The 15308-nt window shown below is 43.1% G+C and overlaps 3 protein-coding genes across 3 annotated transcripts; all 3 read left to right on the plus strand.

Moving 5' to 3' along the window:
- Positions 1–5462: 5462 nt before the first annotated feature.
- CONPUDRAFT_38669 (uncharacterized protein) lies at positions 5463–5806 on the plus strand (the record flags this gene model as incomplete). The annotated part of the gene is made up of 2 exons (XM_007771523.2): positions 5463–5563; positions 5614–5806. Coding segments are annotated over 2 exons (294 nt in total), but the record flags the coding sequence as incomplete, so codon positions are not given.
- Positions 5807–6575: 769 nt separating this feature from the next.
- CONPUDRAFT_58518 (uncharacterized protein) lies at positions 6576–7066 on the plus strand (the record flags this gene model as incomplete). Its single annotated transcript, XM_007771567.1, has 2 exons — positions 6576–6627; positions 6675–7066. Coding segments are annotated over 2 exons (444 nt in total), but the record flags the coding sequence as incomplete, so codon positions are not given.
- A 723-nt stretch (positions 7067–7789) lies between these two features.
- Positions 7790–8056, plus strand: CONPUDRAFT_155469 (uncharacterized protein; the record flags this gene model as incomplete). Its single annotated transcript, XM_007772186.1, has 2 exons — positions 7790–7831; positions 7895–8056. 2 exons carry the CDS (start codon positions 7790–7792, stop codon positions 8054–8056), a joined length of 204 nt encoding a protein of 67 aa, XP_007770376.1.
- Between the last annotated feature and the right edge of the window lie 7252 nt (positions 8057–15308).

Below are 15308 nucleotides of genomic sequence, written 5' to 3' on the forward strand. Positions count from 1 at the left end.
CTCATTCCCACACCCTGCCAGAGCTCAAAGACACCCACCCTCCATCCCCCAGCATTGTGCCTCAACAGATCTCAAGCTATGTACCCAACTTGCCTTGTACTGCCTCGCTCTCCATGTATAATTATCAGAACAAGCACCTGTGATACACAATTTGTGCTTGGGCTCCTGGATTCTATTTGGCAAGCTGCCGCAGCTCTACCAATTTACAGTGTGACCAGCCACACTGGCAACGTATCCAATTAGATGATATTTGCTATTTACTCTAGTCTAATCCGGTCCAAACACTGGCATGGTTGGCATGCACTCTTGTCAGCGCCGCACACAATAATGCCAGTTGTACTGTTTGCAAATGCACAGTTTGCAGCTGCTACAACCCCGGTCTGCATCCAGCAGACGCAGATCACACTTCAAGAGGCACCCCATGCGGGACACTTTCCCAGGTGCATCACAAGCTGCACCCTGCGCCTCAGAGCACAACTTCTATATTCAAGGGCATAGGAGGCTTGCATTACACCTAAAAGACCCTCAGGCAATATGCAGGAGTGAGCGACCAATGGGTTGCTCACTCCCATGTATCACCAGGTAAGTGTTGTTTCTGGGTGACAGACTGGTTGCTCACGCCTGCATGCCACCAGTTTGTTTTTGCGCATCCCACCCCCTCAAGCTCCACCTATAGCTATGTTTCTCCTTATTCTATGTGTCCTACAGTCTGCTTTACCATGTTAACTTCATGTACCCCCTTTGTATCTCACAGTTAAATCAAAATATTTTGGTCATCTCACATGCACCATCAAAGCTAGTGGGGTTGGTAAGTTTGAATGCTTTGGTTACATATGACCCTTGTCCCATTCTAACATGTAAATCAGTCAGACTTCAGTATCTGCTTCCAAAAGCTTTTTGTTGTAGGTAGAACATCTACTGGCCATAAGTTTACATTTACCAGATGCAACTCAAGCTATATTGTCGCTCTCAGTCCCTTTCAGTCACACACTGTCAGAACAGTCATTCTGTGTTGCTGCGCATCACTATCAATCGGACCCATTTTCACTGGGATTGAAGCTCCAGCAAGAGCTTCCATACTGTACTTTTACAACCATTTGCTTGTCCCATTGTCAACACCGTGTCTGCCCAGGGAGAATCGGGACATTCAATCTGTGCTCCACTAGAGATACCGTGTCCTGGAGATGCTAGCGAAGGTATGAAGAAGTGTGGAGATGGACCAGAGGTGAACCAGAGATAATGAAGGTAAAGGAGATGCGTGTAGAAGCAAGGAGAAGATGCTAAGTACGGCGGAGTACGAAGGAGATGACAAATCAATGTCAAGTTGACTTGGAGTATGACTTGGATAGAGATGACAAGCACGAAAGAATATCAAAGGCCACAGGAATGTTGGGGCAGGAGTAAATCAATATTCATACTATCACAAGTTGAATGCTACCACTATTTATATTGTAAGTCCAGATCTTTGGATAAGCTCCGGATATCTACTGGCGTAAGTGTGGAGTATCATGAATAATCACCGAAGAAGACCAAAGGTTGTAAGTATACATAACATGACAGGTGTAACTGCGGAATAATGACAGGCGCAAAGTAATGACAGGTAGAATGTGGAGTGAGTTGGTCACAAGGAAATGTGCTGACTGATAATCCCCAAGAATGTTGGCATCTACTCCGTAGCTGCGAAGGTACCGAAGCAACACTGAAGGAGTGAACATGGACCGGAGATAGACCAGAATTGCATGAGTGTGACAACTATAGCTAATACTCTTTTTGAATAGGTGAAACATGGTACCTGTGATAATGCTCCAGACAATAACTCTATGCTTGAAACATTCAATTTACACTATGAAAAGAAGACAGGGAAGTAATTTAATGTTTTTAGATGTGTTAAGTGAACTTCACTCAGTTAACTATTATGACTATTCATACTTGATTTCTATCTGATTTCTTAGATGTTTAGCCCATGTAATCAATTTTGCTACTCAGGATTCAATTTTTACCCACACCAAAGCTCTTTTCTTCAATTCCACCAATCTTTTTGAGCTAGCAAAGGTAGCTCTGTTGACTGAGGATAAGGCTTAAGACAAAATTAGTCCAGTAATAAAATTTCTATGAAGATGAGCTTAAAATGGTCTACCACAATAATTACCTGGCTAATACCTTTGTAGTGCTCCCCTGCAAGAGAAAAGAGCTGTTCAAGATTATCCAGATCAGCATGAAAGTACCAGAATCTCAGACTCAACAATTACTGATTTATATGGAAGTAAATTTGTGGATATATAGGATGCACAAATATCTAGAATGCTTCACACACCTTCAGAAATAATAGAAATAAAGGCACACACTTCTACTCTGCATCAGTAGGCATGAGAGACTGTAGCTTCTTCTCTTTTGCTTGTTCAGCTCTTGAAGGACTACCTGAAATGCAAAACTATTTACATGCTAGAAAAACTCAAATAAGCATCATGTTTAAACAGTAAATGAACTCTACTCACAGTTTTATTGGTCTCTGCTCTATGGAGCATCTTATAGGTTGAAGACCAATAAAATATGCTTAATCTGCATAACATACATTTCCCTCTGAAAGCAAACTCACTCTCTATTTTGCTATTCCTGCACTTGAAACCCTCTATAGGACCTGGGAAACTAGAATGCAGCAAGTCAATTATGCTCAGCTTTTTTTTTGCTCTCTCCAAAGCCTGCAAGAAATTGACAAGTATTATCAGAAGACAATCAAATCAAATGTTTATTTAATGGCCATTGATGAGTCAAGGAGTCATACTGCCTACAAACACTTTATTTGATTTTTTACAGTGCTTGTTCCAAACCAAAAGCTGAAATATTTCAAAATATACTGGTCAAAGAAACCTGCAAAATGATTTAAAGGAAGAAATTGGGTCTGTGGCTTGTGTCTGACAGTGAATAGTGATTATTATTTTTAGTAGTTGATTCTCAGTCTCAGGACTATTTCTGTTCTGCCAGAAGTGTCAGAGACCTGTCTTCTAGAGATTCTAATACCAAGAAAGTCTCCCAGAACTGTTTAATCTCCCTCAGCAATAGTGGGGGGAAAAAAGGTTCTGCCTCATTTTTCTCTCACAATTCATTTTTACAATGACAGATTAAGTCCCACAACTGCTTGGATGGTAATCACACTTTGCCAAATAACATGACTATAATTCAGTGGTGGACAATAAGTCTTACTTTTATATATGTCTGTCATTGGGTTTTGACTGGTTTAATAGCATCATGCAGGGCAGTACTCCACTTGGACTGCAATAGCTTGTGACTATTTGTCTGTTATTACTTCTTCCATGTCTAGTGAGTGTGTATTTTATCTGGGGAAACTACTATCAGCAAGTAGTGCAATTGCCTTAAGGGAAACATTGTTGAGGCACTTCAGGTGCTGAAATGTGTTATTAAGAGTGACTTATTCCTCCAGGTGGCTGAAGAGGCTGAGGAGGAGCCAGAGACATTGAAAAATGAAGGAGAAAGTGAGGAGGAATGGAATACTGCTTTGTTAGAAACAGAAAGTAGTGACCTTTATGCTATTGACTCTGAGAACAATGAGGAGGAGTCTAGATGGTATTTGAAGAGGTTTTTACACTGCTGACTTAGTGCTTTTTGCCCTCTAATTGCATTACTTGCTGCAGAACTAATTGTAACTTAATTAATGTATAATAAAATGAATGCTAGTCAAAGTGTAGCATATCAGAAATAAGGAAATCAAATACACCCTTTGCCAATGGCTTGATCAAAGCCAAGACAGGGCCAAGCCAAAAACACCACTAGTACAGGTGCAGATTTAATGACAGGTGCATGTGATTGTTTAGGACCCTTCCATGTGGTGAGGACTGGCTGTTACTAAGCTCTGCCACCAAATAGAAGTATTCATTTCTTGCTGACTTGTACATATTTGCAGTGAATCCAGAGGAGGTGATTTTTCACCAGCTATAAACACTTTGATGTGTGCTTGAATTACAAATATATTAATTAGACAAATGTTGAACTGGGATCTGCACTGCAACAGCTACTAGGCTAAAAATACCATTTGGTGGCCAAGGCTCTAACAGGGTGAGGACCTTCTGCAACTTGGACAACAGCCTACCTGCTTCCCGCATCAAGGTTCTGCACCTTTCTGACCTTGCAGCCTGGGAGAAGATTGTGCGGGAGGTGTTTTACCACAAGCTATGCAGTAAATTTCATTTCTCTCCCATCAGCCCCAGCTTATGCTCTCAGCTTCAAGTGCCCAGTGTTGACAGGAACTTCTAGTCTCCCACCCAAGCAATGAAGAATTGGCCGACCCCTCTGCAATTGATAACAAAGACATTATAGGTAGCCTGGAAATGAAGGTTTTGAAATCAGTCATGAAGGAGGAGAATACCTACAAACAAATTCAACAGTCTCTGGAGTTGGATACTTTATTGTTTTATTGTAAGTCTTGCATTCTGTATGTACCACAGCTCACTAAGCTTCCTAGCTTCCACATTGATGACCGTGATCAAGCTGGTCATATCAAGCAGGTAGCTGGAGACTGGGAGCTTCAATATAACAACCTTACAGATGCATACCTTCAACATTGGCTGGACTCAGTATTATGTTCATACATGGACAAGGATGTTCTGATCAGGCCAGATGAGTTCAACATCTTGGTTGTTGATATATTCAGTACAGCTCTCATTCATATCAAGGTGAAACTAGTCACTCATTCTATATGTTAGGTAGGGACATTTTCTGGCTCAAAAATTTGTCAAAATTCACCAATGCCAGCCTTGTGCACCTTGGTTGTATAGGATGCAGCCCCATGCTCTCCTCTGTTGCTATCTCTATTTGCACTCTTGCCATGTACCATCAAACACATTGTGTTTGCCCCCACCTCACAATTTATGCTGAGGTAAAGGAGCTTTGTCACCTTCACCATGTAAGCCTGATTTGTCATCCTGCTTTCTATTCTACGCTAACATTTGCATTCATTTTAAGTACCATTTCACCATTATTTTGCTGATCAGTTCTGTGTTGGCTATAATGTATACCTTGAGGTCATCCAACATGTCAATGCCTACATTGACACCACTCTTGGCCACAACACTCTGCATTGGGGGATGAAGAATTCTTGCCCAGCTTGCCAGTGCCGGTGCAAGGGCAAGACCCCACTCCATTTCAGCATTCTCTGCACACTTGATGCAAACAACTTGCTCAACCTTGTTGATCAGGCATTCTGGCAGGGACACTCACAACCAGGCCTGAGGGATGCATGCTCAGACATATGAATCACTGAAGAGGAAGTGGACATGTTTAAAGACTCTGTTAAGGATTTGCATTGGCCTCACAACCATCAAACAATATTGGCTCCTTACTCCGCAGGCATTGGCAAATCCTGGTCTGACTTTCCTGACAGCGGAGATGACACTAAACCCACTGACATTTGTATTGACCACTGGTGTAACACCTCTCCTAAGGCTCACAAGAAGATGTTTGCTATATTCTCCAAGTCAGATGTTTTCATCACTGCCTGCCAACATGGTTTTCTCCTCACAATCTGCAACATGATCCACAGCAGTGAATTGTAAGTTCTTATTTTTGTTTTCACTGGTATTCTCAGCTCACATGGTCCAGGATGAAGTATCTGCTTGTGAGTATCAAGCACATGCTCAATGTTATTGGAGATGATAATTGCTTCAGCTATGACATTAAATGTCATTTTTGGCAGATTCTGATGAACACTTCACTAGGTCCTGAGGCTCATCTTTGTTATCTCCAGGATGTAGTCCCAGCATTCCACAGCCATGCCCAAAATTGGTACTGTTAGCTCAACCACCACTCCAAGTACATGGTGGCTGCCAGCATCAAGGACTTCAAAACTTGTGAACAATGTTTCTCTGATTCCAACAGGGTGGCACTGGAAACTCACTTCATGACTGACTTCTCCTGACATCAATCCATACAAGAACACTTCAAATTTGCTGACAAGGACCAATATGCTGCACTTTGTACATGGTTCTATTGGTTGCCATAAACCCCGCTGACATTGTGTGATTTCTACCAACAGCTAAGTTTATTGTTGATAACTACCATCAGTCAGTACAGAAAATTGCCAATACCAAGGCCGCTTTTTACCACATTGCCCCCAGCTCCCAGCTCACATCTGGGAGGTGTGGCCAGGGTTTTGGAGAAGGGCATACCTCTATGGCCTCCACATTGGCAACAATACTGAAAGTGCATATATTGATTATGTCCAAGCCCTCAACAAAATGGAGGATGCTCAGTAAGCTCTCTGTTATTCCATCATGTTTCAGACTTATTGTTTCTCAGGACCACATACAATTAGGCCCACACAACATTCTGACATGCCAATACAACCAAGAAGTTCATGCAGAAGCAAGTGTCAACTGTATGTCAGCTCCACACCAATGCCTCAAAGAAAGTCAAGTGCAAAACAAGTGCAAAACCAAGGTTGTAGAAGATTTTGAAAGCAAGCTTGAGCTCAAATGCTGGCTGCGCAATCATCCAGAACATGTCAAGTACCAGAGTCAAATCACTCATTGCAACTTCTATAAGGTTGCCAGGGATGTTGAGAGCTTGTTGTCATGTGTCTATTGGAGCTGACAAAACTGCAAATGAGTGGCTTAGGTATGTAATTGCAATCAATCTGCGCAGATGTACTTGTGTTAGCCTAGGTTATAAGATGTGTACACAGATCACCAAGGTGTTCAAGAGCCATGCCATTGCCACCCAGCACACTTTGGAGCAGTACAACAAGCTTGCAGACAAGATGAAGCCCCCATGTCTCCACCTCTTGTGGGACAACATTGTTGACTGTTTTTTCCTAGCTGGGTTTTCCCTACCTTGCAAGACAAACCTTGAGATCTTGGCTAAGTGGTGGGCCAATCCACCATGCTGCATGTTGGCAGCACAGCACTTTGACTCACACTGCGTGGAGAAGATCACACAGTGCAATGTTGAGATCCTTCAGTTACTCACTAAAATCTATGACGATCAAGTTGACATGCCCTTAGCCATTAAAAGAATCAACATGACTGATCTGGCATTGGCAACTGAAGCACAGTGATGTTGGCTGTACCTCCACCGCATGAATTTCTTGCCTGAATTTCTGACACCTTCAGCATCTATCTGCCCTTATGAATTTCCAAGTATTCATGCCCTCGTGCACCAGGTCAGCAAGTGGGCAAAAGTGTAACCAATGGAGAACCAGAAGCTTCAGGTAGCAAGGGTGTTGGAACATTTGGCAAGGATGCTAAGGCAGTCAAGGGTTGCAACGAGGGTATAGGGGCAGAGGCCAACAAGGGAGTTGTTGGAGATGTGGAGGGTCATGATCAAGCAGAGGCAGAGGAAGACAAGGTTGAGTGCTTGTATGCCATCTATTCAGCACTGGAAGAATACAATAGTTGTTCAAAAACAGTGTAGGATACCTTGCATAGCTTTCAAATACACATGATGATTTGAAATGAACAATTACACACCACATGGTATACTGAACATTTCAAACAGCTTGAGGTGTTTTCAACAAGTTGTGCAAATATGTAGCTGCTGGCAACTTCAGTGACTGCCAAAAAAAAAACCAGAAAAGGCTCTAATAATATATAAGTTGTTCTATGTACTATACAGAGGACATTGAGGTAGCTATTGTATTGTTCTTGAAGGGGAAATAAATTTACTTTGAGAATGTGTGTTGTTTAGACAAGATTGCATGCATGATTGACATATGCTCACCATGCAGCACAAGCAAACACAGATAAGCAGCCAATGCACATCCTGGCTTCACTCAGCACATATGCCACCTTGGTCTAATTCCCCCATCTTTCAATACCCCACTGTCAGCAGCCTTAGCAACTTCATTGAGACCCTCAACAGAAATGTACCAACTGATGATTGACAGACAAACTGTGGGCAAGAGCAGTGGGCAGCTCGGCTAATCACCATGCTCGCCCATGGGTTGCATGCAAACAACAACCACCTAGCATCTCTGGACACCTTCCACCCCCTTGCTGAGAGGTACTACGAGCCTCATAGGATGAACAATTTGGATGCTGTTGAATAAGATGGTACAATGTTAACAGCATGTTGAGTTGATAAAGAGAACAATACATGATCTAGTGCATTGATCTGTTCTGTGACCTTGCATGATCTGATGTCTAGCAGTGCACCACTCTCAATAGACTCACTAGAGGGACTTTCCTGTTTCTCCATCACCCAGGGGCCACCAATCCTGATGTTGATCTCAAGGTTGAGAATTTCAAAGCTGACATCTACGTTAGTCCTTGGCATTTGGTCATTTACCCTGAATATTCCATTGCAGTTGCCTCTATCATCCAGATCTTTCTTCAATCTATTGCTATGGAACAAGCTCAGCAATTTGGGGAAATATTTTAATGTTTTCATTGGCATCCAATGCCCTCCAACACCACATATTTCTCTTTATTTTTTCAACCAGCCTTCTCCCAGCCTTCTGTCAACTCTTATCACCCCATGAACAATAGCAAGGCTATTGTTTTTCTTCCCCCACTCTTGGAAGCTCACTCTACTTGGTTTATTGTTCCTGGTTGTCAGCTGAGACTTATGCAAGTTCTCTTCCTCCACTCAATCCCCTTCAGGACCTACTCTCTGACCCAAGATGCACCAGATGACTGGAAGCTGGTTATTGTTTGTGAACCCTTTCTGTCTTGCATACCTGCTCAATTGCTGGGTGAAGAGGCCCCACCCTTGACCCCAAAGCAAGTGCCTGAAAAGGTTCCTAGTGAAGCAATGGTGGGGCATCACCATCTTGGCAGAGGAAGGTTACCATACTCTCACCTGATAGTGTTGGTTGGTTTGGGTATTTGAGGCTTAGTGGAATGGTAGTTCAGTAGAGAGAGAACTTATTTTCCTACTATGCTAGTCCTAGGAATTACATACTAAGGAGAGTGATGTGGCAGTAACAACTGTACAGAACTAAGGAGCAATCCTATTGGATATCTAATGTAACTCAGTGATGTTATAGCTGAGTAATAGTCCAACCTATAGTCCGATGTTTTGGGTATTCATATATAATAACTATTCATAAGTAATTGTAAGTAATATGCTTAACACTCCTTCTCATCTAGTACTCCATCCAAGAATACAAAGATGCGAACTATCACTAGTCATTCACAACTTGCTATTAAATGCAAAAAAATGGGAACTGTGAAAGTCATTGATCACAGTGATTTGATAGAATAGATTTCCAGATCAAAGTGTTGTTGCAACTCCTGAATCTTCAGGTGTCCCAAGTTCTTGGTAAGAATGTCAGCCAGGTTGACTGTCCCCCTGATATACTCAAGTGTCACATCCTTGTCTGTTATGTGTTCATGGACAGAGTGGTATTTAACTCAGATGGACTTAGAGTTCTTTGTAATGATATGGTTCTGCCCATTGGCAATGGCACCCTGATTGTCAATGTGGATAGGAGTCAGTGTCAACTGTGGATAACCTATTTCTTCCAATAGTTGGTGCATCCAGAAAACTTTGGTGGCACATTTGCTGAGTGTCATGTACTCAGCTTTAACAGTGCTTTTGGCAACCGTGTTCTTCCTCTTGGAACTCCACAGCACAGCTGCTCCAGCAAGTTTCACCAATATGCCTGATGTCAATTTTGATGTTTGGAGATTGCCAGCATAATTAGCATCAGAGAAAGCATGCACTCCCTGACCAGAGGTTCCATCATATACCGAGGCATAATTCTGCATACCAATGAGTGCTAGCCACCATTGGCGACCCGCTTGTTTTAAACTATAAAGTGCTTTCATGAGGTGAAAGACCTCCCCATCATGTCCATGGTGGTCTTTCCCTGGTGGTGGCTCCATGTAGATCTCCTCATCCAGGTTGTTGTACAAGTAGGCATTGCATACGTTGAGGGCCTCAATGTGCCAGCCTTCTAACACTGCAAGTGCAAGCATAAGCTGTACTGTTTCCAAGTGTACTACTGGAGAAAAGGTCTGTTCATAGTCAATGTCTTCCAGTTGGGAGAAGCCTTTGGCTACTACTTGAGCCTTTTTGCGTCCATCTGACTTGATGTCATAGACCCAACAACTTTTCACCGCCTTCTTACCAGAAGGTAGCTTAGACCATTTAAGGACACCGTGACACCAGATTTTCTCCATTTCTGTATCTTTCTGCAACTTGCCACTTTTTTTGTTCATTAGGAGTTAGCTTAAGGGTGTCCTTATGATGCCATGAGCAAACAGCACATGGTTGTTGCGGCTTTGGAAGTGTCTCAATGGTGTTGGCAACTAGTGCCTGTAGTGTGAATGAAGTGTTATCTCCCCTTTCCCAACCTGGTTTGGCCTGTTGTCCTGCAACTTTTGTATGTGCAGAGAATGCAAGCAAGGTTTGCTTCCTCACCATCATCATCCTTGTCTTCATCATTGGTGGTAAATCCACCAGATGAGGAGCTAAACCCATTGCCATCTGGTGATGAAGGATTCACAAGGTCATCTACCTTATTGTCAGAATCCCTTCCTGCAAGAGTAGTACTAGGGCCACCCTGCCCAACCATCCTCTGCGGTGCATAACTAGGTCCAGGATTAGGTGAATTGCATTGTTCAGTACATCCACATGATGTTTGTTCATCTCAGCAAATCTTTCACCCTTGTTGCCTCACAGCATCCATAGGGTGTGTTTGTTCCCCGTAAATACTGCCAGGTTGATGAGGGACTGCCACTCTGCATGTACTTGGCTCACAGTGCAGAGGTAAAGGTGCTCTACTGCGGCCTCGACCTCCTGGCCGGCATACATTAGGAGCCCCATGGGTTATGTGTGGATTCGGTGCAATTGGTGCAGCAACTTCGGACAATCTCTCTTTGTTACTCCCATCTATTGGTGGTATGAGCCTACCGCTTCCGGAAGGATTATTAGGAGGTGGCCATGGATTCTGTGGTTGAGAAGTGCTAGGACCTGTATGTCTGACCTCATCATCATTATCAGAATTTCCCCCTGGACCACTGCACCCATTATCACAATTGTGGTCAATGTTATGGGTTTGTTCATGCAGTGCGTGGACTATCTCCTGAGTCTCCTTTGGACATCAAGGGAAATATTTTTCATCAAAGGTTGCATGGGTGGACAGTGTCAGTCATTCAGTTTTGGACATGAACTTCCATCCTTCCATGCCATGTGGGATGCCAACAAATGTCATGACTTCGGCTTTTGGCACTAATGTAAGGGGTGCTCGTTGATTGCGCATGGACCGTGCGCCCACCAATCACCACCCTTAGACCTGGATCATACTCTCATTGACTTGACCCCGCTTCAACCCTTATCACTTTGACAATACTTGTATTGACCCTGGGTGCTATGACCCTACACACCCTCTCGTTTTGCTTTGTTTCCCTTTGTTCTCCTTGGTTACTTTCCTTCTCTTTGTCCTTTGTGTTATTCACGCCTTGATCTGTACGTTCCTTACTTGTTTCTCTTTGACCCAGCCTCATCTCATAGATATATAAACACCCTTGCTGTTCTGTACTCAGACTCCAGTGAAATCCACCTATTCAAGCTCACTCATACCAAGAACCACCACTGTGAACCCCCGCTGCCATCTGCTGCTAGAGCCACTGTTATTGCCCCACAAAACACACAAGTACCTATGTTAGCGCCGATTAGATACATATCATGTCTCACATAGGGCAGAGCCCTCAGAGGACAATAAATGGATTTTTAAAAAAAATCTGCTGCTACCCGCCAACTATCCACCGTTAAACCCTTCCCCTTGTCTCCCGCACCTCTTCCTCATCTCCCATCAAACTCACCCTCAGCCTTACACTGATGAACTTTTACAGCACTCTTTGGGTACAAAGATGTATGCTGCACAGCTAAATACTATGAGTTGATTGATGTCAGGTAGTTTCTCAAATGCAGGTTTGAAGGGGGTTTGCCATTCAATACATTGCACAGGAGTTTGATTATACACATGACATGTGTGGCTGACCAAGTATTCCCACCAACTTTCTGGGATGCAGGTGTGATGACAAACATCAAGCAAAGAAATTTCTTGAGCTAGTGCATGCAGACTTAAAGGTTGCCTTGCTGGACAAGCCTTCAGTCTTGGGTTATAGAAATTTTGTGATTATTGTTGATGATTATTCATCTTTTGTTTGGATTTATCTTATAAAGAAAGAGTCACAAGTGATTGACTAGGTTTGCACTTGGCTACCCCAGGTCACCAAAGATCATTTGATAAAGCAATTCCATACTGATTCAGGGGCAGAATTCTCCTCAAATGCATTTCTAACACTTCTCAATGAACATGGCATTCAGCGCCTACTCTTGACACCATATGCTCATCAACAAAATGGGTGTGTGGAGTACACTATTCAGACAATCTGGTCCAATGCAGAAGCCATGTGTCCTTGGGGAAGGAACATTTTTCATCTTCCCCTTGGTGCAGCCATCACAAGGAGAATTATCCTTGGGTGCAGATACACAAAGGTTATATCCTTTGATGTGCTTAGCTAGATGCTGAATGGCTTTGCTTCACACATGTCCAAACCATTGGTGAACAATTGCATAGTCAGTCGTACTGACAGCTGCAAGGGTGCACAATTTGATATTCTCATGCAACCAGAGCCCATAGATTGTATCATCTGTACTTCTCTATGGACAATAGAGGATTTCCTCACCATTACTACTCAAACCTACTGCAGTGTTTTTTCATTCATTTTGATCTGTAAGCCTTTGCTTAGGAGATGACCAGCAGATAGTAATCAAGAGTTAAAATAAGCTACATAGTAGACTGGATAGAGACAATTTGTAGTGCTCCTGCCTGCTGAGTCATTGTGCTTAAGTAGAATGGTGCCAACTGCTTGTATTTCAGCTTTGCCTTGCAGTGACTTTACCTCAGTACGCTCATTCTTAGGAATCATGCAATATGTGAGGATGTTGTTTAGACTGCAGGTAAAATGTTTGCTAGCACCAGAGTTGAAAGTCCAAAAGACTCGGCCTGATTTATTATTGTTGTAATTACACCTTGCACAGTATGCAGTCAAGTTGCGTTCATTATATTGTACAGTGTCTTGTGCAGTGACTGTACTACTGAGTACAATTACACTATGTCCATTATCATACTGTGACAATTTGTGACGACCAGTTTGCAATGAGTGAGGAAGGACGTACTCATCAATCTCATCCTTTTTGTCTGCTATGCAAATGTTGTTATCATCACTTATGACAATCTTGGCCCACCGTGCCTTTGGCCTTGACCCTGGGTACCTCTGCCTTGGAGGACTCTGTCAACTTGGGAGGTTAACCGCCTTGTTGCCATGATGTTGTGTTGTGCCGCCTCGAGGTTGTTCAGCGCTGACTGGAATTCTGTCATGAGGCACTGGTGATCCAAGTGAGATGGTGTCCTCGTCAAGCTCCTGGTGTTGGGGTCCCTCCCCTGCTTGTTCGGACTTGGGCAAATGACACCCTGCCCTTGTCCTGTTGGGCAGCATCAATCCCGAGGGTCTGTTCCAAAGGTGGTTTGCTAACATTGGTTGGTTGTCCCTTAGGGTGCCATTCTCTATCTGAAGTGCTGGCTGGAATAGTTGATGGGGGTTGACCATTAGCTCAAGATTCTCCAAAGGAGACCTCTGGCGTGAGGCAGCATTTGACAATGTTAGTAGTGATCTGTGTTTGTGTTTGTTTGCCGCTCTTCCATCAGATGTTCTGCTAGATCCAACAGGTCCTTCCGCTTTCCTCTTCAAAAAGTTTTGAATGAGTTGGGTGGTAATTAGTAGCTGAGCAGACTGAGGATTACAACTTGGCACTGAACAATCTGAGGAGTGGGCAGTAGCTGGTGTATGTGTTTAGACAGATGTTGCATTCCAAGCAGTTATATCATGTGTTAAGCCTTGAGCACATTATAATTGATTAAATTGGCAGCAACATCATCAGACATGGAACTTTGAGATGCATTGGCAAATTGCTGGTGGTATAACTAAGAAGCAATGTTAGGACACCAAACTGAGATTGGTGAGATGTTTATGCACTAGAATGTTGGCCTGCACAATACTTTGCCTATACAAATTTGGCACTTTAGCAAGGTTCTGCCCCATCTGTAGACCTATAGTTGCAGTTGATGCGGGATCTCATGAAACATTATAATGAAACAACTGTGGTGACAGTCAGCTACTGTAATGATCACAAAAGTGAATCCTTGTACTGCATGGTGCTGAGGGACAGGGATTGCATACTCAATCCAATTTGGATAAAGTAGACTAGTGGAAGCCTGAAGGGGGAGATCTAATGCTCTGGGTGCATCCACCAGCATAGATTCAATGTCTTATCAGAGTATTTATAAAGTTGGATATTCATGCAATTGGCTGACTCACTTGCTCTAAAGCAAAATTTATATGGTCTATAGGGTAAGGCTGCAAGCAGCTTGAAGGAGAATCTGTTTGCTGAGGCTTTAAACCAGTTGCAGAATTCATCTGAAGCAGTTGAAGAGCTCCTACAAAGCTGTCAGCATGTTGCAGTGAATCCTTGGCACTGGTGTAATCAGCTTGATCAGGCAACAATGGATGTGAATTGCAAGCATCAGGTTGGTTGTGTCCTGTGGAAGGGGTGTTATCACCTCAAAAGTCATCTAAAGTAGATACAGAGAGTGAACAGATTGCTTTGTGTAAGTTTTTAGGTAGCCGGAGGAGCATCAACTGGGAGAGTGCCAATCTGAGCCACCAGGTTAGATATGAAGTTTTTAACCACCAAATACCACATACTGAGCAGCTGACTGCTTGAGTAGCACAAACATTTGTGGGAAGCACATGTATGTGGGGGTAAAGTTGCAGAACATCAGTCAGAACTTGGACATATGGATGGTGACACTCCACCAAAGGGATAGCATTGTGCAAGGGTAGTGCAGGTTGACCTGGTTGACGTGAAAAGAGTGCAGTGCATACTTGTGCACTAAAATTGTTCCATTGTACATTTGAATACAGTGGAAATCCATAGTTTGAAATATCCCAATTTGCATTGGATGACATATGAGCAAAAAATTGTAATGTTGAGGAGGGGTCTATATAACAATGACCACCACTGGCAGGTGGCCCTTCAATATGTTGAGTATTGTTGGAAGGATGCATGATGAGAATGTACCAATGATTTTTCAAAGTTTACAAGAGGCAGCAAGAGGCTTTCCTATTGTCAAAAACACCTCTTGCTAGCCCTAACTTGGACAAACAACACATTACTCATCGCATTCATTTTTGACATGGCCAGGCTTTGGTCTTATCTATGACATAAGCAGGCACATGACCAAGCACATTGTGGGTCTGGACCATGACATCATATGATGCAAGGAT

This window comes from Coniophora puteana, assembly GCF_000271625.1.
Source record: "Coniophora puteana RWD-64-598 SS2 unplaced genomic scaffold CONPUscaffold_8, whole genome shotgun sequence".
NCBI lineage: Eukaryota > Fungi > Basidiomycota > Agaricomycetes > Boletales > Coniophoraceae > Coniophora > Coniophora puteana.